Source organism: Coregonus lavaretus (genome assembly GCF_964263955.1).
Source record: "Coregonus lavaretus genome assembly, chromosome: 28".
Taxonomy (NCBI): domain Eukaryota; kingdom Metazoa; phylum Chordata; class Actinopteri; order Salmoniformes; family Salmonidae; genus Coregonus; species Coregonus lavaretus.
The window spans coordinates 3,611,115-3,636,757 of NC_140015.1; the positions used below are offsets into that span (position 1 = coordinate 3,611,115).

At 45.0% G+C, this 25,643-nt stretch overlaps 1 protein-coding gene across 4 annotated transcripts in view; it reads left to right on the forward strand.

Moving 5' to 3' along the window:
• LOC311104294 (voltage-gated potassium channel KCNC1-like) overlaps positions 1 to 25,643 on the forward strand; it is a gene marked incomplete at both ends in the record, with an annotated part of 95,638 nt that overhangs the window by 43,486 nt on the left and 26,509 nt on the right. For 3 of the 4 annotated variants that reach the window (XM_084146097.1, XM_084146096.1, XM_084146095.1), the window contains 2 exons: positions 9,474 to 10,434; positions 17,899 to 18,102. In XM_084146097.1, coding sequence (XP_084002223.1) covers positions 9,474 to 10,434; positions 17,899 to 18,102 — 1,165 coding nt within the window. Of the gene's footprint in view, positions 1 to 9,473; positions 10,435 to 17,898; positions 18,103 to 24,708; positions 24,825 to 25,643 lie in introns of those variants that run through there. The other variant, XM_084146098.1, reaches the window with a different exon arrangement.

Below are 25,643 nucleotides of genomic sequence, written 5' to 3' on the forward strand. Positions count from 1 at the left end.
GTCTGAATGCACACTACAGAACCACTGCAATGACCCAAAATGCAGCACAGCACAGCCACCCTTCACTGGATATAGCTACCTATCAGAGAACATTCATTTAGCTTTCAGCTAATGTTTATTTACATTCACTGTCAGCTGATAGGCCAAAGCTATGGGTCTATTCTCATTGACGAGAATTAAGGAGAATTTCGAGAGATTTTAGAGGTATCTATTCTCGAGAGACATTACTGTAATGTGAACTTGCGTATTTCTCATAGTCTCGAATGCTACCTCCGGAGGTCGTGCACGACACTCGTCCGACAGTTGCCCCCCTCTAAGCAGGGTAGTGTAAACAGAATTGACTCCTTGAGGCCAACATTCATACAGTCAAAATACTAATAGCAGAGAAATGTTTTTGAAACAGCTGAAATGTACAGACATTTTCATTATCTTTTAAACTAGTTTTATTGAGTTTTCACCTGTTACATTCTGAAATTGTCGCGTAGCTTTAAAAAAGGGAAGCTCAACGGTGTTGAGTTACATGATATTAATAAAAATGTACTTTTATATTCCTATGAGAGGGGTGAACGTTCATGTTTGATATGCTAACATTACTAGCTAGCTAGTCCAATAATGGATGAAAGGAGCCAAGGACCATTCATGTTCTTATTAAAGGGGAATTAGCTCTGGAAGCCAAAACAGCCTAACACTCCATCTCAATTGCGGTACGGTTCTAGAAACATAAATCCCTCTACTTTCATATCACATCAAAATAATTTCACAAATGCAAAATACACACTGGTTTTAACACAGTTGCAGCAGACGGTATTCTTCAGTGATAACACGTTTGTGGTGTCCATCTTCCATTTACACACAGGTATTCTGTTTTACGTAAACATGCGCTGTAACATGGAAATATGGCTGTGTGTGAACCCTATTAAGGTGTGTAGTAGTTAACTTATTATTATTTTATTTTTTTTCGCTGATATGAAAGATACGTTACTTATGTTTCCAAAACCGTACTGCAAGCGATGCGTGTTAATTTTTAGAGGAAGCGTCGGACCTCGTAAAAAAACTCCCCTGGTCTGAAGATACTATCATCAATAGGCGATAAAGCAGTTACCGTCTATTAATGGGGTACTAGCTAGCTAGCTGTGTTATTGTCTTGCAAGCTACATTTAATGTGTGTACTAAGGAGAAAATAAACCCTTTAATTGTCTGCACATGCGTGTGAATTTTTGCATTATTCAAGAGTATAATATGGTTTGGTTGCATTATTCAAGAGCGTAGCTAATACGTTTTAGCCACAAAGTCATAAAATCTTAATTAAACCTAACCCACACTGCTAACCCTAATGCCTAACACTAACCTTAAATAACCCTAACCTTAACCACACTGCTAACCCTAATACCTAAACCCTAACCTTAAATTAAGAACAAAAAGCACATTTTTGTTTTCATAAATTTTTACAATATAGCAGCTCAGTTAAAACAATTTGGCTAATCTATATTTCCATAGCTAGGCCTATCTCCTATTTTTGAAGATCAAGGGGTATTAAATTAATTGGAATGACAGAAAATCTGACAGACTCTGTTGTTGTTTTTTTATGTAAAGATATAGCCTAATCGTAGTATTATCTGTAGTAGAAATCAATGGGTTAGAAGAAGCCTACATAACCAAACAATGAAGTAAAAATTCAACATCTCTTTATGGCCAGCTATGTAAACTCTAACATTGATTTATCCTGCAATAGATGTTCAATTGTTAATATAAATGTTTGTCTTCTTCTAATGACTCTTAAGCAGGTTGACGTTTATGAGTCTTGTCTTTGAGGCAGAACTGAGTGATTTCAGCTAATTTGGTTTGTCATCATATTGGTCTCTGACTTGTGGTCAGACTCGCTCAGGCGGAGCAAACTTAAATTCGCACATTTATTCAATGCTGATTTGAATGTCATTGAAAAAACAGAAAGGTGTCAAATAATTCTTGAGCAAACATATTTTCTGAATCAGACAGGTTTTTTACATAGGCGATACATTGGAGATAATATAAGGCAAGTACTGGAAACAATAGAACACTATGAAAAATCTGGGAAGCCAGGCCTACTATTCATAACAGACTTCGAAAAGGCATTTGATAAAGTACGACTGGGGTTTATATATAAATGCCTGGAGCATTTCAATTTTGGACAATCTCTTATAAATTGGGTTAAAATCATATATAGTAACCCTAGGTGTAAAATAGTAAATAATTGCTATTTCTCCGAAAGTTTTAAACTGTCAAGAGGAGTGAAACAAGGTTGTCCACTATCGGCATATCTATTTATTATTGCCATTGAGATGTTGGCTACTAAAATCAGATCCAACAATAATATCAAGGGATTAGAAATCCAGGTCTTAAAAACAAAGGTGTCATTGTACGCTGATGATTCATGTTTTCTTTTAAATCCACAACTTGAATCCCTCCACAGCCTCATAGAGGATCTAGATACATTTTCTAACCTCTCTGGATTACAACCAAATTATGATAAATGTACTATATTACGTATTGGATCACTAAAAAATACAATTTTTACATTGCAATGTAGTTTACCAATAAAATGGTCTGATGGTGATGTGGATATACTCGGAATACATATCCCAAATGAAATAAATGATCTCACTCCAATACATTTTAATAGAAAGTTAGCAAAACTAGATAAGATCTTGCTACCAAGGAAAGGTAAATACCTGTCAATCTGTGGAAAAATCACCCTGATTAACTCTTTAGTATTATCCCAGTTTACCTATTTTCTTATAGTCTTGCCTATGCCTAGCGTTGTTAAAAAAATTATATGAGAAAAAAATGTTCCTTTTTATTTGGAACGGCAAGCCAGACAAAATTAAACGGGCCTATTTATATAATGAAATTATTAAATATTAAAGCATTAGACCTATCACTAAAAGCTTCAGTCATACAAAAGTTATACTTAAATCCGAACTGGTTCTCTAGAAAATTAGTAAGATTGTCTCACCCAATATTCAAGAATGGCCTTTTTCCCTTTATTCAGATTACAACCTCTCACTTTCAGTTATTTGAAAAGGAAATCATCTCCCAAATATCACTATTTCTAAAACAAGCTATAGAAAGTTGGTTGCAATTTCAATTTAATCCTCCAGAAACGACAGAACAAATAATGCAACAAATAATGTGGTTAAAGTCAAATATACTAATTCATAAAAAAACTTTTTTTTGACAAAATGTAAAAAAAAAAAGGTATAATCTTCATAAATTATATTATCGGTAGGACTGCTTCATAAATTATATTATCGGTAGGACTGGTGGAGTTATGTCGCACATGCAGCTAACAAAAACATATGGAAATGTCTGCTCTACCCAAAATTACAACCAAATAATTGCAGCATTACCGCAAAAATGGAAAAGGAAAGTGGAAGGGGGAAAAAGTAAGGAACTTGTCTGTCGGCCTTGCATTAAAGAATATAATTGGTTAAAGAAAATTGTGATAAGTATACCAGTTTCATTTAAGGACCAAAGGATGACAGCCGTCCCATATAGATTGCAAAATAGTTGGGAAGAGATTTTTGACGTACCGATTCCATGGCATAGTGTTCATGAATTGATTCGCGAAACGACACCAGATTCAAAACTTAGAATTTTTCAATTTAAATTATTATATACAATTCTTGATACCAATAGAATGTTATTTATATGCAGGGACGGCTTGTTCAATAGGGCGATATGGGCGACGCACTGCCAAACGGGAAAAGGAAGGGATTTTTTTTCTAATCAATTATACAAAAAAAAAAAAAAAAAAAAAATTATATTTTTTTTTTATAAATTTATAAAAAGTTATATCACGGCAACAGCAGTTATCAGTGTTCACGTCTGATCTGACAGCCACTAAATGTCAAATCAGGCTAAAGTCGTGCTTCAAATGGCCCCGCCCGTTTTTTGGGCGATTTCAGTCAGGTTGAAAATCGCCCAGAAGTCTCTCATAGCCTGTCATGTAAAATCTATTTTTTTCACATTTCAAAGCTTTCAATACATTCTCTATGGGTGTCTGTGGGCTTGCACTTACGCGCTTTCGTCATACATAACGTAACCACGAATGAACGTAACTAAGAAAAGACCAGGTAGCAGCCTCAATCAATTCACTACTACTATCAAAATGGCTAGGCTTCAGTCCAACTCGATTGTGTCTTTGAAAGAAGTTCCTTTTTGTCGGCGAACAAATTAAGATAAATTGGCAACGAAACAATTAGGACCTCCCAGACCAAATTTAATAATTCAACAGGTTTCTACTAAAGGCGGAAAGTCCTACACCCGAGGATTTTCCAAAAATTGGTACGAACGAAAAAAGACATTGCCACTCACTCAACTGGATGACGAGGGATACAGGCTAGCTGTCCGCCGCCACAACGATGAGGTTAGTGTTGATAATCACAAGTTTACTGGATGTGGATATGGTGTAATAAAGGCAGTTTATTCAGAGGTAAATATATCTGGAATCGCGTTCACGGACCCGTTCGTCAAACTCTTAGGGAGCTATAAATTAAGCCCCATTACTTACCATATCAGATAAGAGAAATTGCTGCAGCTACATATATTTTACATCCTGGCCCTACATAGTTCACTATTTGCATCACTTACCAAAATATTACATGTGGTCATATATGCTTGGAAAGTGGAGATGCCATAGAACGTCAAAAAAGTAAACATTGCTGGAGACACATTGTCGTTTTGGAGAAGACATCGCGTTTGCTAGCGAAGAGATTTGTTGTGGCAAATGAACTTGGCCTGGGAATTGCCAGGAACCTCACGATAAGATATATGCATCAGCATTGCGAGTCTCATGATTCTATACGTATTGCGATTCGATACTGTGATTTTATTGCGCACCATATGTCTGTTGCAGAGGGATCAGAAAGCCATGAGAACGAGTTTTGATCAGTCATGGAAATAAAAGTGCTGAAAACTAATTGGCTCCCAATGTGAAAAGATTGAGAACAAGCTATGAAGGAACAATAATGGTGTTTTGGTGCAGGTACAGCCAACTAGCGCTAAAATATTGCGATATTGTCAATACAGTATATCGTAAAGTATCACTATGTAACTCGATTTCTTTCACCCCAATCCCTCAAATTAACGGTAAATAACTGAATTGTTTGCCCCACATTTAGCTAAGATGATTAGCTAGCCAGCTAAAATGTTTTATTTAGTTAGCAGTCGCATCTACAATAGTTTACTGTCAATAACATGTCTCCAAAAATGACGTGGTGTCTCCAATTGTGTTGACATTTTACAATTGCAATGCGCATCCATGAGTATCCACTTTCTGTAGCTCAGCTGGTAGAGCATGGTGCTTGTAACGCCAAGGTAGTGGGTTCGATCCCCGGGACCACCCATACACAAAAATGTATGCACGCATGACTGTAAGTCGCTTTGGATAAAAGCGTCTGCTAAATGGCATATTATTATTATTATTATTATTATCTGAAGAGAGCCCCGAAACATTGTGTGCAGACATTTTATGCAATAAATGAAGTAGGTTCAATCTAGTAGTTCTGATCTTCTGATTGGTCCTGATGAGTTGGGCGAGGTCACCTCCAGGCTACTGTCACTGTTGCATTGGCTCTGAGTCGGGTTCTCTGTCTTCAAATGTTCAGCCTAAGAGAGGGGATTTTTGTGTGTGTGTGTGTGTTTAACAGTGATGATGTGTGTGTGTGTGTGTGTTTAACAGTGATGATGTGTGTGTGTGTGTGTTTGTGTGTGTGTGTGTCCTCAGAGCAAGAACTCGTGAGTTGGAAGAACTGAGAGGCCTATGGCGTGGGTGTTGTCCTTGGCCACCTGCTGACAAGGCTGACAAGATAGGACCCTTTTGTCCATTGTTATTGGATAGGAACAGAACTTATAACCAGCTCCTGACCTAAATAGATCTTAGCACAACATTTTACTCAACATATCATATTCCATATTCACTATAACAAATATATTTACTACGACATTAGCAAGAACCGCCACATCCTCAGCCGGCTAATCCAGTGTGTGAAGTTTTGCGGAGTGTTTGAGTTAGCTTTGCGAGGCAAAGATGAAACTGAGGGCTCCACCAACCCTGGTAAGCCAACACTTTTGAGATCAGTCAATAAATGCTTCTGGTATTGACTTATATGCTGCCCCTGTCTTCATGTTGTTGCTGGACATATCTTTTTTTTAAATGTGTGTAGGTCACCTAAATCATCAGAAAAATTGCCCCTCCTGAGAATTTTTTCAGGAGCCGCCACTGTTTATATGGGGGATACAATCTTCCCAGCTCTGCAGATTTTGCTGCGAAGAGACAGAATCATTAGATCATTTGTTTTGGTACTGTCCATTTGTAGCTTGTTTTTGGACACAGGTCCAGGAATGGCTAAAGGATTGCAATATTTACCTGGAGCTAACCCTGCAGATAGCACTACTGGGTGATCTGAAAAGTCATAGTCAATCGATCAATAATATAATAATACTTTTAGCAAAAATGTTTATTTTCAATTTACGATCTGTAGGAACAATGAGAATAGAAAGGTTCAGATCTTTTGTAAAACATCACAGTACAGTTGAAAAATATATGGCAAATAGAAATCCAATATGGATGGTGTTAAGAGATAGATGGGAGGTGTTGAATGGAGCTGAAGGATGGGATTAATAACAACAACTAATAAGAACAAGATAACTAATGTAAAGCATACTGTGTCCATAATAAGTATATAGGTTATAGGTTGAGAGCTTTTGTGAAAGAGCACAGTTAGAAAAATATGGCATATAGAAGCAAACCAGATGGACATCATGAAAATGATCGGAGGAAGTTCAGGAGTAAAAACAAACAAAATATAATTATTGTAGAATTTGACTGTGTCCATAAAATATATATAGTATGTATGGGCTGGAAGTAGAGGCCTAAGCGTTGTTGTTCACTAGTTTACTCCAATTAGGGAAGGGGTGGTGGGGTTGGAAAGTAAAGAAGGGAAATATAATTTTAAAAAGGATATGTGTGTGTGTGTGTATGGATGTATGTATATATGTATGTGTACAGTGGGGAGAACAAGTATTTGATACACTGCCGATTTTGCAGGTTTTCCTACTTACAAAGCATGTACAGGTCTGTAATTTGTATCATAGGTACACTTCAACTGTGAGAGGGAATCTAAAACAAAAATCCAGAAAATCACATTGTATGATTTTTAAGTAATTAATTTGCATTTTATTGCATGACATAAGTATTTGATACATCAGAAAAGCAGAACTTAATATTTGGTACAGAAACCTTTGTTTGCAATTACAGAGATCATACGTTTCCTGTAGGTCTTGACCAGGTTTGCACACACTGCAGCAGGGATTTTGGCCCACTCCTCCATACAGACCTTCTCCAGATCCTTCAGGTTTCGGGGCTGTCGCTGGGCAATACGGACTTTCTGCTCCCTCCAAAGATGTTCTATTGGGTTCAGGCCTGGAGACTGGCTAGGCCACTCCAGGACCTTGAGATGCTTCTTACGGAGCCACTCCTTAGTTGCCCTGGCTGTGTGTTCCGGGTCGTTGTCATGATGGAAGACCCAGCCACGACCCATCTTCAATGCTCTTACTGAGGGAAGGAGGTTGTTGGCCAAGATCTCGCGATACATGGCCCCATCCATCCTCCCCTCAATACGGTGCAGTCGTCCTGTACCCTTTTCAGAAAAGCATCCCCAAAGAATGATGTTTCCACCTCCATGCTTCACGGTTGGGATGGTGTTCTTGGGGTTGTACTCATCCTTCTTCTTCCTCCAAACACGGCGAGTGGAGTTTAGACCAAAAAGCTATATTTTTGTCTCATCAGACCACATTACCTTCTCCCATTCCTCCTCTGGATCATCCAGATGGTCATTGGCAAATTTCAGACGGGCCTGGACATGCGCTGGCTTGAGCAGGGGGACCTTGCGTGCGCTGCAAGATTTTAATCCATGACGGTGTAGTGTCTTACTAATGGTTTTCTTTGAGACTGTGGTCCCAGCTCTCTTCAGGTCATTGACCAGGTCCTGCCGTGTAGTTCTGGGCTGATCCCTCACCTTCCTCATGATCATTGATGCCCCATGAGGTGAGATCTTGCATGGAGCCCCAGACCGAGGGTGATTGACCGTCATCTTGAACTTCTTCCATTTTCTAATAATTGCGCCAACTGTTGTTGCCTTCTCACCAAGCTGCTTGCCTATTGTCCTGTAGCCCATCCCAGCCTTGTGCAGGTCTACAATTTTATCCCTGATGTCCTTACACAGCTCTTTGGTCTTGGCCATTGTGGAGAGGTTGGAGTCTGTTTGATTGAGTGTGTGGACAGGTGTCTTTTATACAGGTAACGAGTTCAAATAGGTGCAGTTAATACAGGTAATGAGTGGAGAACAGGAGGGCTTCTTAAAGAAAAACTAACAGGTCTGTGAGAGCCGGAATTCTTACTGGTTGGTAGGTGATCAAATACTTATGTCATGCAATAAAATGCAAATGAATTACTTAAAAATCATACAATGTTGAAGTGTACCTATGATAAAAATTACAGACCTCTACATGCTTTGTAAGTAGGAAAACCTGCAAAATCGGCAGTGTATCAAATACTTGTTCTCCCCACTGTATGTGTATGTATGTGTATATGTGTATGTGTGTGTATATATATATGTGTATATGTATGTATGTGTATATATATATATATATATATATATATATATATATATATATATATATATATATATATATATATATATATATATACATATATATATACATATATACATATATATATACATATATATATATATATACATATATATATATATATATATACATATATATATATATATATATATATATTTGTGAGAAGAAAAACATATGGGGGATTGGAAGTGATGCAGACAATTACATTGATGGAAGTTACAATCTATCTGAAATATTAAAGCTGATCTACCCCCTAAAAAAAATAAAAAATAAAATAGAAAGTATTTTCTGAATGTAAAAGTGATCCTAGAAATAATCATCTAGTTTTTCAGAAGTATCTGTAATCTGATTACAATATTTTTGCTGGTAACATAACTAATTACAGTCACAGCTTTTTTGTAATCCATGTAATCCGTTACTCCCCAATCCTAACTGCATGGTTGCTAGGTGGTTTGTTCAGTTGAACTGTGAGTTCATCAGAGTTTCTGTGTAAATGTTGGCTTTAGACCTAAAACTGTCTAAAACAGATCTATTCATGCAAAGTGGAAACCATTGGTGTTTTTTTTAGCAGTTTAGGTTAACCTCTGTTGCTGCATGTTTTCTGTGATACAGTATGTGAATGACATTAATCTGTAAATCGATGTGATCCTTTGGGTTAGGCTTCTGTGAGAATTCAATGAGCCCAAGAAACATAATCCTGTAACAGGCAACTAAGTAAAAAAACTTGAACCTAACTATATTTCTCTCTCCTTCTCTCTCTCTCCCTCTCTCCTCTCCTCCAGTACTGTGCGTTCCTCTCCCTTCTGTTTATCCTCATCTCCATCACCACCTTCTGCCTGGAGACGCACGAGGCCTTCAACACCATCTACAACAAGACGGAGAACGTGACGGTGGGCAATGTGACGCGCGAGGAGATAGTCTACGAGGTGGTGACCGACGGCTGGCTCACCTATGTGGAGGGAACGTGCGTCATCTGGTTCACCATTGAGGTCATGATGCGCGTGATCTTCTGCCCCTGCAAGAAGGAGTTCTTCAGTAGCACCCTCAACATCATTGACTTTATTGCTATCATGCCCTTCTACCTGGAGGTGGCACTGAGTGGTCTGGATTCCAAAGCCGCCAAAGACGTGTTGGGCTTCCTGCGAGTGGTGCGCTTCGTCCGGATCCTGCGTATCTTCAAGTTGACGCGTCACTTCGTGGGCCTGCGGGTGCTGGGCCACACGCTCCGCGCCAGTACCAACGAGTTCCTCCTCCTCATCATCTTCCTCGCCCTCGGAGTGCTCATCTTCGCCACCATGATCTACTACGCCGAGCGCATCGGCGCCGACCCTGACGACCCTACGGCCGCCAAACACACAAACTTCAAGAACATCCCCATTGGCTTCTGGTGGGCCGTGGTCACCATGACCACTCTGGGCTACGGGGACATGTACCCAGAGACGTGGTCGGGGATGCTGGTGGGCGCGCTGTGCGCCCTGGCGGGGGTACTGACCATCGCCATGCCTGTTCCCGTCATCGTCAACAACTTTGGCATGTACTACTCACTGGCCATGGCCAAGCAGAAGCTGCCCAAGAGGAAGGGCAAGCACATCCCTCGGCCCACCATGCCTGGCTCGCCCAACTACTGCAAGCCAGACGCCCTGGCCATGGCCACCGCCGGGCCGGGTATGGTGGGCTCAGGAAGCCTGGGGGGAGGGGACTGCCCTCTGGCCCAGGAGGAGATCATCGAGATCAACAGGACAGGTGAGTAAAACAGGGGAGGGAGGAGAGGGATGGAGGGAGGGAGAGAAGGGGAGGAGAGGTGTTTGTGTGTGTGTGTGTGTTTGTGAGTGTGTGTGTTTGTGTTTGTGTGCTGATGCAGTATATTTGAAATATATCTAGAGTGACTGACTGCTGGGGACCTGCAGCATCCCTCACACTAATATTACAATAGTATGATCAAATTACCCCGATCACTCTCTCGACATGATGTGGTGTCTCTGCTTGTCTCTGACTCCCATATAACTAACCCATAGTACCAAAAAATTATACCCCATGTCTGAATCGCTGTACTGTACTTTAACCGATAAAGAAAACCCATAAGATACTGGGACAGTCTTAAAACACACACACACACACACACACACACAAACAAGCTGATGAGGTCAGATAGACTCCGTAACTCTTTATAGAGCAGGGTGATCCCATAATCTAACCCCCTCCACCCGCATCCTTCTCTCTCTGCTGGGGAGCTCTCAACACGTCGGCTTTAACGTTTAAAAATATTTGGTTGCGAAGATTGGCCTGTCAAAACGCTGTTTGACAGAGGACAGAAATGTAATTAAACTTGAAGAGTAGAGCGGGGTGGTGGGGGTGATGGTGGAGGGGTGGGGGAGGGTGGTATTGGGAGAAGGATTAGTTATGACAAGAGAGAAGTTGAGAAGCATGTAAAATGGCATTAGAGAGGGCCCTTCAATTTACACATGTAAGCTAATCAGAGCCTGATACATACACTTTTGTGCGTGTGCGTGCACTCACGCACACACACACACACACACACACACACACACACACACACACACACACACACACACACACAGTCTTGTACAGCTAACCTTCTGGGTACACACAATTCAGTCCCATTCAAAATCCTATTTTCCCTAACTCCTAAACCTAACCCTAACCCGTACTCTTACCCTTACCCTAACCCTAACCTTAACCCTAAACCTAACCCTAGCTCCTAACCCTAACCCTAAAACTAACCCTAGCTCCTAACCCTAACCCTAACCCTCCACACACACACACACATACACACACACACACACACACGCACACACCCCTACATACATTTGTACATCATATCGGCCTATTTCCCTCTTGCACTAGCAACCCCCCACACTAGTAATAAATAGGCTTTTGTATGTGTGTGTGTTTGTAGGGACATGCCAGTGCCGATCAGCTGGTGAGTTCATACAGCCGAAAGAGCTCCTTCTGTCAGCACTGCTTACAGCCCAGGAGAGGAGACAAGTGTAGCTCAGTTGGTAGAGCAGGGTTGTGGATTCGATTCCCACGGGGGACCAGTACCAAAAAAAGTATTAAAATGTATGCATTCACTACTGTAAGTTGCTCTGGATAAGAGCATCTGCTAAATGATTAAAATGAGAAGAGGGTGTGGAGGAAGAGAGGATTGGAGGGGAGGATGTAGAGGAAAAGAGGGGGTAAGAGAGGATTGGAGGGGTGGGTGTGGAGGAGAAGAGGGGGTAAGAGAGGATTGGAGGGGAGGGTGTGGAGGAGAAGAGGGGGTAAGAGAGGATTGGAGGGGTGGGTGTGGAGGAGAAGAGGGGGTAAGAGAGGATTGGAGGGGTGGGTGTGGAGGAGAAGAGGGGGTAAGAGAGGATTGGAGGGGAGGATGTAGAGGAGAAGAGGGGGTAAGAGAGGATTGGAGGGGAGGATGTAGAGGAAAAGAGGGGGTAAGAGAGGACTGGAGGGGTGGGTGTGGAGGAGAAGAGGGGGTAAGAGAGGATTGGAGGGGTGGGTGTGGAGGAGAAGAGGGGGTAAGAGAGGATTGGAGGGGAGGATGTAGAGGAAAAGAGGGGGTAAGAGAGGATTGGAGGGGTGGGTGTGGAGGAGAAGAGGGGGTAAGAGAGGATTGGAGGGGTGGGTGTGGAGGAGAAGAGGGGGTAAGAGAGGATTGGAGGGGAGGATGTAGAGGAAAAGAGGGGGTAAGAGAGGATTGGAGGGGTGGGTGTGGAGGAGAAGAGGGGGTAAGAGAGGATTGGAGGGGTGGGTGTGGAGGAGAAGAGGGGGTAAGAGAGGATTGGAGGGGAGGATGTAGAGGAAAAGAGGGGGTAAGAGAGGATTGGAGGGGTGCGTGTGGAGGAGAAGAGGGGGTAAGAGAGGATTGGAGGGGAGGATGTAGAGGAAAAGAGGGGGTAAGAGAGGATTGGAGGGGTGGGTGTGGAGGAGAAGAGGGGGTAAGAGAGGGTTGGAGGGGTGGGTGTGGAGGAGAAGAGGGGGTAAGAGAGGATTGGAGGGGAGGATGTAGAGGAAAAGAGGGGGTAAGAGAGGATTGGAGGGGTGCGTGTGGAGGAGAAGAGGGGGTAAGAGAGGATTGGAGGGGTGGGTGTGGAGGAGAAGAGGGGGTAAGATAGGATTGGAGGGGAGGATGTAGAGGAAAAGAGGGGGTAAGAGAGGATTGGAGGGGAGGATGTAGAGGAAAAGAGGGGGTAAGAGAGGATTGGAGGGGTGGGTGTGGAGGAGAAGAGGGGGTAAGAGAGGATTGGAGGGGTGGGTGTGGAGGAGAAGAGGGGGTAAGAGAGGATTGGAGGGGTGGGTGTGGAGGAGAAGAGGGGGTACGAGAGGATTGGAGGGGAGGATGTAGAGGAAAAGAGGGGGTAAGAGAGGATTGGAGGGGTGGGTGTGGAGGAGAAGAGGGGGTTAGAGAGGATTGGAGGGGTGGGTGTGGAGGAGAAGAGGGGGTAAGAGAGGATTGGAGGGGTGGGTGTGGAGGAGAAGAGGGGGTAAGAGAGGATTGGAGGGGTGGGTGTGGAGGAGAAGAGGGGGTACGAGAGGATTGGAGGGGTGGGTGTGGAGGAGAAGAGGGGGTAAGAGAGGATTGGAGGGGTGGGTGTGGAGGAGAAGAGGGGGTAAGAGAGGATTGGAGGGGTGGGTGTGGAGGAGAAGAGGGGGTAAGAGAGGATTGGAGGGGTGGGTGTGGAGGAGAAGAGGGCGCTACAAAACGTAACATACAAAAAGAATGGAGAGGCTTTGACCCTGATCTCTTTCCTGTTACTTTATCTACCTTTCAATCGCCGTTTTTCTCTTTCTTTCTTTCTTTCTATTTTGCTTTCTTTTACTCCATCTAGGCTCAGTCTGTTTGAATGTTTTAGGGCCGGTTTCCGGGATACAGATTAAGCATAGTCCTAGACTAAAAAACTATTTCAATCAAGAATTTCCATTGAACATGCTTTTTAGTCTAGGACTAAGCTTAATCTGTGTCTGGGAAACTGGCCCCTGAAGTCTAAGGCCATGTCCGAATACCCATACGTAGTCCTAAATAGTATCAAATCAAATCAAATGTATTTGTCACATGCGCGGAATACTACAGGTGTAGACCTTACCGTGAAATGCTTACTTACAAGTCCTTAACCAACAATGCAGTTCAAGAAATAGAGTTAAGAAAATATTGACTAAATAAACTAAAGTAAAAAATATATAAAAAAATAACACAATAAAATAACAACAATGAGGCTTTTGGACCTAGACTTGCCGTGCGGTAGCAGAGAGAACAGTCTATGACTTTGGTGCCTGGAGTCTTTGAAATATGTTGGGGCCTTCCTCTAACACTGAATAGTATATAGGAAGCTTGACCCCAGTGATGTTCTGGGCCGTACGCACTACCCTCTGTAGTGCCTTACAGTCGGATGCCAAGCAGTTCCCATACCAGGAAGTGATGCAGCAGGTCAGGATGCTCTCGATGGTGCAGCTGTATAACTTTTTGAGGATCTGGGGACCCATGCCAAATCTTTTCAGTCTCCTGAGGGGGAGTAGGCCATTTGATTATATGAAAAAAATATTGATTATACATTAAATGCCAGATGTCATACCCATTTTGGCTTTTTTCTAGTAGAATTCGCTGCACACTATTGAGGAAGATAATCGTCTTTTCACACTCACGTGTGTTCGACAACAGCTGAAAATAATGAATGAATACAAATAATGACACAAGAAAGTAAGTAAGCTACAGGGTCAGTGCTAATAACATATTTACATGAAAAATATAGCCGGACTTGTTGCTCTTGTATTGTTTTGAACTGTCACAACAGTCTATGCTGCTGAGGCATCTGGTCTCCATGTTACCTCCTGACAAAAGCTAGTCAGATGTACTAAACCTTCCATCAAAAACAACAGCATCAAGGAACACAGCCCCGTGTAGCTCAGTTGGTAGAGCATGGCGCTTGCAACGCCAGGGTTGTGGCTTTGTTTCCCACGGGGGGCCAGTATAAATAAAAATAAATAAATAAAATATAGTGATCTTCATACTTCAGTTTTGTAGTTGGTATAGTGAGTGATCTTAATGAAGCCTCTTACTTTAATGAATATTTGACCTCTTAATGTTCCGACGCCCCCTGGCTCCACTACCAGGTGTTGCCACAGCATCGTGTTATACGCCTGTTTGAACACACACACACATGCTCACAGACATATGCACGCACGCACACACACGCTCACAAATACACACACACACCTCTCTCCCTCTCTCACACCTCTCCCTCTCTCTGTAATATGCTATTTACTGAATTTCTCTCTCTTTCTCTCTCACACTCCCTCTCTCTCCAGCTCTCTTTCTCATTTACTCTCTGCAATCTCTGTTCCTTTCTCTGTCTTTCTGCCCCCTACAATTTTTCTCTCTCTCTCTCTCTCTCTCTCTCTCTCTCTCTCTCTCTCTCTCTCTCTCTCTCTCTCTCTCTCTCTCTCGCTTACTCTCTCTCTCTTTCTCGCTCTTCTCTCTCTCTCTTTCTCTCTCTCCCCCTCCCTCTCTCTCTCCCCGTCCATCTCCCCCCCCCCCTCTCGCTGTCTCTCTGCGTCGCTGTGTGTCGTTGTGAGGTTTGGCCCTCTGGGTTATTTCTGTAAATTGTTGAGCAGTAACTCACGTCAAATTAGATTTGACAGCTGTGTCGGAAGCTATAAGCACAAGTTACCCCGCAGTATCTCCCCGTGAGTGTGTGCACGCGCGCGTGTGCGTGCACGAGTGCGCATATACAGTTGAAGTCGGAAGTTTACATACACTTAGATTGGAGCCATTAAAACTCATTTTTCAACCACTCCACAAATTTCTTGTTAACAAACTATAGTTTTGGCAAGTCGGTTAGGACATCTATCTTTGTGCATGTTTACAGACAGATTATTTCACTTATAATTCACTGTATCACAATTCCAGTTGGTCAGAAGTTTACATACACTAAGTTGACTGTGCCTTTAAACAGCTTGGAAAATTCCAGAAAATGATGGCATGGCTTTAGAAGCTTCTGATAGGCTAATTGACATCATTTGAGTCAATTGGAGGTGTACCTGTGGATGTATTTCAAGGCCTACCTTCAAACTCAGTGCCTCTTTGCTTGACATCAAGGGAAAATCAAAAGAAATCAGCCAAGACCTCAGACATTTTTTTTGGGACCTCCACAAGTCTGGTTCATCCTTGGGAGCAATTTCCAAACGCCTGAAGGTACCACGTTCATCTGTACAAACAATAGTATGCAAGTATAAACACCATGGGACCACACAGCCATCATACCGCTCAGAAAGGAGACGCGTTCTGTCTCCTAGAGATGAACGTACTTTGGTGCGAAAAGTGCAAATCAATCCCAGAACAACAGCAAAGGACCTTGTGAAGATGTTGGAGGAAACGGGTACAAAAGTATCTATATCCACAGTAAAACAAGTCCTATATCGACATAACCTGAAAGACCGTTCAGCAAGTAAGAAGCCACTGCTCCAAAACCGCCATAAAAAAGCCAGACTATGGTTTGCAACTGCACATGGGGACAAAGATCGTACTTTTTGGAGAAATGTCCTCTGGTCTGATGAAACAAAAATAGAACTGTTTGGTCATAATGACCATTGTTATGTTTGGAGGAAAAAGGGGTCTGCTTGCAAGCCGAAGAACACCATCCCAGCCGTGAAGCACGGGGGTGGCAGCATCATGCTGTGGGGGTGCTTTGCTGCAGGAGGGACTGGTGCACTTTACAAAATAGATGGCATCATGAGGAAGGAAAATGATGTGGATATATTGAAGCGACATCTCAAGACATCAGTCAGGAAGTTAAAGCTTGGTTGCAAATGGTCTTCCAAATGGACAATGAGCCCAAGCATACTTCCAAAGTTGTGGCAAAATGGCTTAAGGACAACAAAGTCAAGGTATTGGAGTGGCCATCACAACGCCCTGACCTCAATCCTATAGAAAATGTGTGGGCAGAACTGAAAAAGCGTGTGCGAGCAAGGAAGCCTACAAACCTGACTCAGTTACACCAGCTCTGTCAGGAGGAATGGGCCAAAATTCACCCAATTTATTGTGGGAAGCTTGTGGAAGGCTACCTGAAACGTTTGACCCAAGTTAAGCAATTTAAAGGCAATGCTACCAAATACTAATTGAGTGTATTTACATTTCTGACCCACTGGGAATATGATGGAAGAAATAAAAGCTGAAATAAATAATTCTCTCTACTATTATTCGGACATTTCACATTCTTAAAATAAAGTGGTGATCCTAACTGACCTAAGACAGGGAATTTTTACTAGGATTAAATGTCAGGAATTGTGAAAAACTGAGTTTAAATGTATTTGGCTAAGGTGTATGTAAACTTCCGACATCAACTGTATGTGAGTATCTACACGGTATAGTATCTCTCAGTTCCCCCTCTCTCTCTCTCCTTCCTCCCCTTCTCTCTTCTCTTTCTCTTGCTCTGCCCCTCTCTCTCTTTTGCTGTGTGTGTGTGTGTTAATGTAATGATACTCAGCTCAGTGTGTGTGTGGACCTGGAGAGGCTGGGCTCCTACCTCCCCTCCTCCACTGCAGTGTTTTGGTCACATGATGAGCAGGACACTAATGTTCTTTTCTCCTTTCCTTCTATACCTTCTATACCTTCCTCCCCCTGTCCCGCTCTTACACATCACCCTCTTCTATTTCTCCTTCTTCATTCCTGTCCGTCTCTACTTCCTTGTTCTTACTATATATCACCTTAAACCTAATTGATCTGGTTGTCATGCCTTTCCCCATCCCCCCTTTTCCTGCTACTTATTTATTTCTCTGCCTTCTCTCCTCTCCATTTATCCCCCTCTTCTTACACATTCTTCCTCCTCCCCTTCTCTTCCTTTCTCTTTCTACCGCCCCACTTTATCTCTCTCCTGCCCTCTACATATTTTCTCTCTTCCTCCTCTCCATCCTTTTCTCTCTCCTTTTATCTCTCTCCCACCCTTCTCCTTCCCCCTTTCCTTACACCCCAACCCCCTCACCTTCTCTTTCTTCCTCCCTACTTATTTCTCCCTCTGTCCCTCCCTACCTCTTCTTCCTTCCACCCCTCTCTCCCACCTCCTCACCCTTCTCTGTCGACCCTCCTTACCTCTTCTTACATGCCTCATCTCCCCCCTCCCCCCAACCCCTCCCTCCCCTATCTCTCTCCTCCTTCCCCTCTCTCCCCTCTCTTCTTCCCCCTACCCCTGTCCCCTCCAGATTCCAAGCAGAATGGCGACGCGGCCAACGCAGCCCTGGCTAACGAGGACTGCCCCACCATAGACATGGTGCTTGGGGAGGAGAGAAGTCCTGCCACTGGGGGTCTGGGCACCGGCGGGAGCCGCGAGCGCTATCCCCATGACCGAGCCTGCTTCCTCCTCAGTACCGGAGAGTTCCGTGCCACAGACGGCAACGTGAGGAAAGGTACGCCCGGGTCAGGCTCATGGTCAGGGCCGGGGTCAGAGCTGGGGTCAGAATCAGGGCCTGCGCTCCGCCATACCCAAGGGTTCAGTAGCTCGACACTCAGCAGCTCCACACTCACTGTGTGCTCATGACACATCCATACACACGTACACATAAACATACACACGCACACACACATACACAACTATACACTTCAGAGCTGGTTCAAGTACCTTAGGTCAAATACTTTCATTAAACTTAACAGTATTTGAGGTGTGCTTAATTCAGCTTGGGGTTTACACTTTTGGAACTATTCCATTGGTTCCATCGTACCAGGCAAACGTAATCAATTGCAGCTCTTGGAATAATTTGACTTCCAATTTACACATACATACACACACACACACTAAGGAAAAACTACCTCCTCTCCTCTCCCCCTCCCCCTCCCCCTCCTCATATTCCTCATAATCATTTTGACTGACAGTCACAGACACCACCCACAATATCCACAGGCGGTTTTGAGCTGTCTCACTCTCCAGACCTTCCTATATGAACTGGGTTATGCCACATTATGGCATAAGTGAAATATCAATGGATTGATATTTTGTCGGACCAATTCCCACATGCTGTATTCAATAACATTGGCACCCCACGTCTACTACTGTATATCTAAATGTGCTGTGGTGCTTTCTATTACCGTTTTGGACACTGGAGTTATAACATAAAATAACATATAGGTATTATTGCCTGAGTTTGGTACATATCAATACAATATCAATACATATCAGTACATTTCAATAGTGCTCCATTGTAGCTCAGTTGGTTGAGCTTTAATGCACATTTTCACAGCCTGTTCTGAAACGAGATCAGTACAGTACGATCGCTGACTGAATAGCTATCACACTGCATCTGGCTGTCAATCTATCTTCTACTGCCTGTAGTCATGCTATCTATCTATCTATCTATCTACAGTCGTGGTCAAAAGTTTTGAGAATGACACAAGTATTGGTCTTCACAAAGTTCGCTGCTTCAGTGTTATGAGATATTTTTGTCAGATGTTACTATGGCATACTGAAGTACAGTGAGGGAAATAAGTATTTGACCCCTCTGCAAAACATGACTTAGTACTTGGTGGCAAAACCATTGTTGGCAATCACAGATGTCAGACATTTCTTGTAGTTGGCCACCAGGTTTGCACACATCTCAGGAGGGATTTTGTCCCACTCCTCTTTGCAGATCTTCTCCAAGTCATTAAGGTTTCGAGGCTGACGTTTGGCAACTCAAACCTTCAGCTCCCTCCATGTCACGATCGTCGTAATGAACGGACCAAGGCGCAGCGTGATATGCGTACATCTTTTTAATAGTGTACTCTGCAACACGATACAAAAATACAAAACAACAAAACGAAACGTGAAGTCCTCGGTCAGGAACACAAACCAACACGGAACAAGATCCCACAAAACACAAGTGCACAACAGGCTGCCTAAGTATGGTTCCCAATCAGAGACAACAAGCAACAGCTGATTCACGTTGCCTCTGATTGAGAACCACCCCGGCCAACATAGAAACACATAACCTAGAACAGAACATAGAACACAAAACATAGACCCTACACACCCTGGCTCAACATATAAGAGTCCCCAGAGCCAGGGCGTGACAGTACCCCCCCCAAAGGCGCGGACTGCGACCGCGCCAACATAAACCCAACAGGGGAGGGGCCGGTTGGGCATTCCGCCTCGGAGGCGGATCCGGCTCCGGGCGTGACCACCACCCTCTAACAACCCCCCCGTAGCGCCCCTGGTCTGGTCTGGCCCCGCTGGCTGGAGCTGGACTGGACATCGGTGGAGCGGATTGCTTAGGCTCCGGTGTGGAGCAGCTGTACCTGACCAGGCACCGGTGAAACAGGCACGGGCTGTGCCGGACTGACGACGCGCACCACAGGCTTGGTGCGTGGAGCAGGGACGGGCCGGACCGGGCTGGCGACGCGCACCACAGGCTTGGTGCGGGGAGCAGGAACGGGCCGGACCGGGCTGACGTCGCGCACCACTGGCTTGGTGCGGGGAGCAGGAACGGGCCGGACCGGGCTGACGTCGCGCACCACTGGCTTGGTGCGGGGAGCAGGAACGGGCCGGACCGGGCTGACGTCGCGCACCACTGGCTTGGTGCGGGGAGCAGGAACGGGCCGGACCGGGCTGACATCGCGCACCACTGGCTTGGTGCGGGGAGCAGGAACGGGCTGGACCGGGCTGACGACGCGCACCACAGGCTTGGTGCGGGGAGCAGGAACAGGCCGGGTCGGGCTGGCAAAGCGCACCATTGGCTTGGTGCGGGGAGCAGGAACAGGCCGGGCCAGGCTGGCGACGCGCACCATTGGCTTGGTGCGAGGGGCAGGAACAGGCCGGGCCGGGCTGGCGACGCGCACCACAGGCTTGGTGCGGGGAGCAGGAACAGGCCGGGCCGGGCTGGCGACGCGTACCATAGGCTTGGTGCGGGGAGCAGGAACAGGCCGGGCCGGGCTGGCGACGCGCATCACAGGCTTGGTGCGAGGGACAGGAACAGGCCGGACCGGGCTGGCGACGCGCACCACAGGCTTGGTGCGAGGGGCAGGAACAGGCCGGGCCGGGCTGACGAAGCGCACCACTGGCTTGGTGCGGGGAGCAGGAACAGGCCGGGCCGGGCTAGCGACGCGCACCACAGGCTTGGTGCGAGGGGCAGGAACAGGCCGGGCCGGGCTGGCGACGCGCATCACAGGCTTGGTGCGAGGGACAGGAACAGGCCGGACCGTACTGGGAACACACACCACTGGCCTTGTGTGGGGATCAGGAACGGGCCGGACCGGACTGGTAACACACCTCAGTACCTCTCGCCGTGCCTCTACACTCTCCTTCCCTCTACTGACCAATGGCCCCCGTAACCTGGTGGCCTTCTCTCCTCGTCCACAAACTCGCCCTTTATCTGCCTCCAGCAGCCCCGTCGTCCATGCCGTGTGCCCCCCCCAAAAAAATCATTGGGGGTGCCTCTCGCCTGTCCAACGACGGCCCGGTTGGCGCCGCTTCTCCTCTCCTGCCTGGGTCTCCCCCTTCATCGCCCTCCGGTAACGGACAGCCTCCTCCTCCGTGATCTGCCCCCAACCGAGGAGGACATCCACTAACGTTACCTCCGGCGTTTGCTCCTGGACACGCTGCTTGGTCCTGTATTGGTGGGATCTTCTGTCACGATCGTCGTAATGAACGGACCAAGGCGCAGCGTGATATGCGTACATCTTTTTAATAGTGTACTCTGCAACACGATACAAAAATACAAACAACAAAACGAAACGTGAAGTCCTCGGTCAGGAACACAAACCAACACGGAACAAGATCCCACAAAACACAAGTGCACAACAGGCTGCCTATGTATGGTCCCCAATCAGAGACAACAAGCAACAGCTGATTCACGTTGCCTCTGATTGAGAACCACCCCGGCCAACATAGAAACACATAACCTAGAACAGAACATAGAACACAAAACATAGACCCTACACACCCTGGCTCAACATATAAGAGTCCTCAGAGCCAGGGCGTGACACTCCACAGATTTTCTATGGGATTAAGGTCTGGAGACTGGCTAGGCCACTCCAGGACCTTAATGTGCCTCTTCTTGAGCCACTCCTTTGTTGCCTTGGCCGTGTGTTTTGGGTCATTGTCATGCTGGAATACCCATCCACGACCCATTTGCAATGCCCTGGCTGAGGGAAGGAGGTTCTCACCAAAAATTTGACGGTACATGGCCCCGTCCATCGTCCCTTTGATGCGGTGAAGTTGTCCTGTCCCCTTAGCAGAAAAACACCCCCAAAGCATAATGTTTCCACCTCCATGTTTGATGGTGGGGATGGTGTTCTTGGGGTCATAGGCAGCATTCCTCCTCCTCCAAACACGGCGAGTTGAGTTGATGCCAAAGAGCTCGATTTTGGTCTCATCTGACCACAACACTTTCACCCAGTTCTCCTCTGAATCATTCAGATGTTCATTGGTAAACTTCAGACAGGCCTGTATATGTGCTTTCTTGAGCAGGGTGGCCTTGCGGGCGCTAAAGGATTTCAGTCCTTCACGGCGTAATGTGTTACCAATTGTTTTCTTGGTGACTATGGTCCCAGCTGCCTTGAAATCATTGACAAGATCCTCCCGTGTAGTTCTGGGCTGATTCCTCACCGTTCTCATGATCATTGCAACTCCACGAGGTGAGATCTTGCATGGAGCCCCAGGCCGAGGGAGATTGACAGTTATTTTGTGTTTCTTCCATTTGCGAATAATCACACCAACTGTTGTCACCTTCTCACCAAGCTGCTTGGCGATGGTCTTGTAGCCCATTCCAGCCTTGTGTAGGTCTACAATCTTGTCCCTGACATCCTTGAAGAGCTCTTTGGTCTTGGCCATGGTGGAGAGTTTGGAATCTGATTGATTGATTGCTTCTGTGGACAGGTGTCTTTTATACAGGTAACAAGCTGGGATTAGGAGCACTCCCTTTAAGAGTGTGCTCCTAATCTCAGCTCGTTACCTGTATAAAAGACACCTGGGAGCCAGACATCTTTTTGATTGAGAGGGGGTCAAATACTTATTTCCCTCATTAAAATGCAAATCAATTTATAACATTTTTGACATGGGTTTTTCTGGATTTTTTTCTCTCACTGTTCAAATAAACCTACCATTAAAAATTATAGACTGATCATGTCTTTGTCAGTGGGCAAACGTACAAAATCAGCAGGGGATTAAATACTTTTTTCCCTCACTGTATAATTACAAGCATTACATAAGTGTCAAAGGCTTTTATTGACAATTACATTAAGTTTATGCAAAGAGTCAATATTTGTAGTGTTGACCCTTCTTTTTCAAGACCTCTGCAATCCGCCCTGGCATGCTGTCAATTAACTTCTGGGCCACATCCTGACTGATGGCAGCCCATTCTTGCATAATCAATGCTTGGAGTTTGTCAAAATGTGTGGGTTTTTGTTTGTCCACCAGCCTCTTGAGGATCGACCGCAAGTTCTCAATGGGATTAAGGTTTGGGGAGTTTCCTGGCCATGGACCCAAAATGTTGATGTTTTGTTCCCTGAGCCACTTAGTTATCACTTTTGCGTTATGGCAAGGTGCTCCATCATGCTGGAAAAGGCATTTGTCGTCACCAAACTGTTCTTGGATGGTTGCGAGAAGTTGCTCTCGGAGGATGTGTTGGTACCATTCTATATTCATGGCTGTGTTCTTAGGCAAAATTGTGAGTGAGCCCACTCCCTTGGCTGAGAAGCAACCCCACACATGAATGGTCTCAGGATGCTTTACTGTTGGCATGACACAGGACTGATGGTAGCGCTCACGTCTTCTCCGGACAAGGTGTTTTCCGGATGCCCCAAACAATCAGAAAGGGGATTCATCAGAGAAAATAACTTTACCCCAGTCCTCAGCAGTCCAATCCCTGTACCTTTTGCAGAATATCAGTCTGTCCCTGGTGTTTTTCCTGGAGAGAAGTGGCTTCTTTGCTGCCCTTCTTGACACCAGGCCATCCTCCAAAAGTATTCTCCTCACTGTGCGTGCAGATGCACTCACACCTGCCTGCTGCCATTCCTGAGCAAGCTCTGCACTGGTGGTGCCCCGATCCCGCAGCTGAATCAACTTTAGGAGACGGTCCTGGCGCTTGCTGGACTTTCTTGGGCGCCCTGACGCCTTCTTCACAACAATTGAACCTCTCTCCTTGAAGTTCTTGATGATCCGATAAATGGTTGATTTAGGTGCAATCTTACTAGCAGCAATATCCTTGCCTGGGAAGCCCTTTTTGTGCAAGCAATGATGACGGCACGTGTTTCCTTGCAGGTAACTATGGTTAACAGAGGAAGAACAATGATTTCAAGCACCATGCTCCTTTTAAAGCTTCCAGTCTGTTATTCTAACTCAATCAACATGACAGAGTGATCTCCAGCCTTGTCCTTGTCAACACTCTCACCTGTGTTAACGAGAGAATCACTGACATGATGGCAGCTGGTCCTTTTGTTGCAGGGCTGAAATGCAGTGGACATGTTTTTGGGGGATTAAGTTCATTTTCATGGCAAATAGGGACTTTGCAATGAATTGCAATTCATCTGATCACTCTTCATGACATTCTGGAGTATATGCAAATTGCCATCATCAAAACTGAGGCAGCAGACTTTGTGAAAATTATATTTGTGTCATTCTCAAAACTTTTGACCACGACTGTATATTGTGGCTCTCATTCTGGCTCTCATTTATTGGTCACGCTTTCTTTCCCTTTGTCTCTCTCTCTCCTCTCCACACCCTGTCTGCTTGCAATCGCTCCACCCATCCATTCATCCTCCCTCCTCTCCCCTCCTCTCCTCCTCCCCTCCATTTCTCCATGCTTTCTCACTGGTCATGCATGCTCTTTTTCATTTACCTTTTACCACTCACCTGCTTCTTCTTTCACCTGACATCCCCATGGTTCTACCTCCAACAATCCAACCCCTTCCACCCACCATTTTGTACCGCCACCTCAACCTCAACCTAAAACTAACCCCCCGCCCGGCCTGCCCCTGACGTCCCCGATCCCAAATACACTCCTCTACAAACCCCACTCCAACACTCCCCTCACAACAAACACCAGACGCTGCAGCGGCCGGCCCGGCATCCCCCCCAGGAGAGGAGTGGTTCAAGCCAGAGGGGCTTCTGCTACAGCAGGACCTCAATGCAAACTCTGCCTCCTCCTGGATCAAACCATAGCGATACAGAGGTAACACAAAAGACACATACAGAAGTTTGGTTGAAAGCACAATGAGGAAACACACAGTAACATGGCAAGCGTGCGCACGCACACACATACACACACACACACGCTCACAAACCACAGCAAAGCACACACGAAGCAAAATGCCCCCCCCCATACACACACACTCTTGAAAGGTTGTATGTTTAAGAATGTATGACAGTTAATTGCTTGTTACAGTAAAGCTTTAAAATTTGGTTCAGCATTTACATGGTGGATTATGGTCCTAAGTGTAGGGTGGGAGGGTAAATGTATGTGTGTTCGTGCCCGGGTGCGTGTGTGTGCGTGCATATTTGTGTGTGTGTGTGTGTTCGTGCATGGGTGCGTGTGTGCGCTTTCTCTATGTGTGTTTGTGTGTGTGTGCATAAAGTGCCCTCCTGAATTATTGCCACCATACTGTATGAACTATTGTTGTTCATCAGCTTGATCTTACACTTAAAATATCATATGAATCTAACCTTTAATTTAGTTAAAATTGTTCCCCCCCCCCAAAATAGTTTATTTTATTCAATAATATGCATGACACAATTATTGGCACCCCTGTATTTAGTACTTTGTGCACCCTCCCTTTGCCAAGATAACAGCTCTGAGTCGTCTCCAATAATGTTTGATGAGGTGGGAGAACACATAGGAAGGGATTTGAGACCATTCCTCTATACAGAAACTCTCCAGATCCTTCAGATTCCGAGGTCCATGCCGGTGGACTCTCCTCTTCAGCTCATCCCACAGGTTTTCTATGGGGTTTAGGTCAGGGGACTGGGAGGGCCATGGCAAAA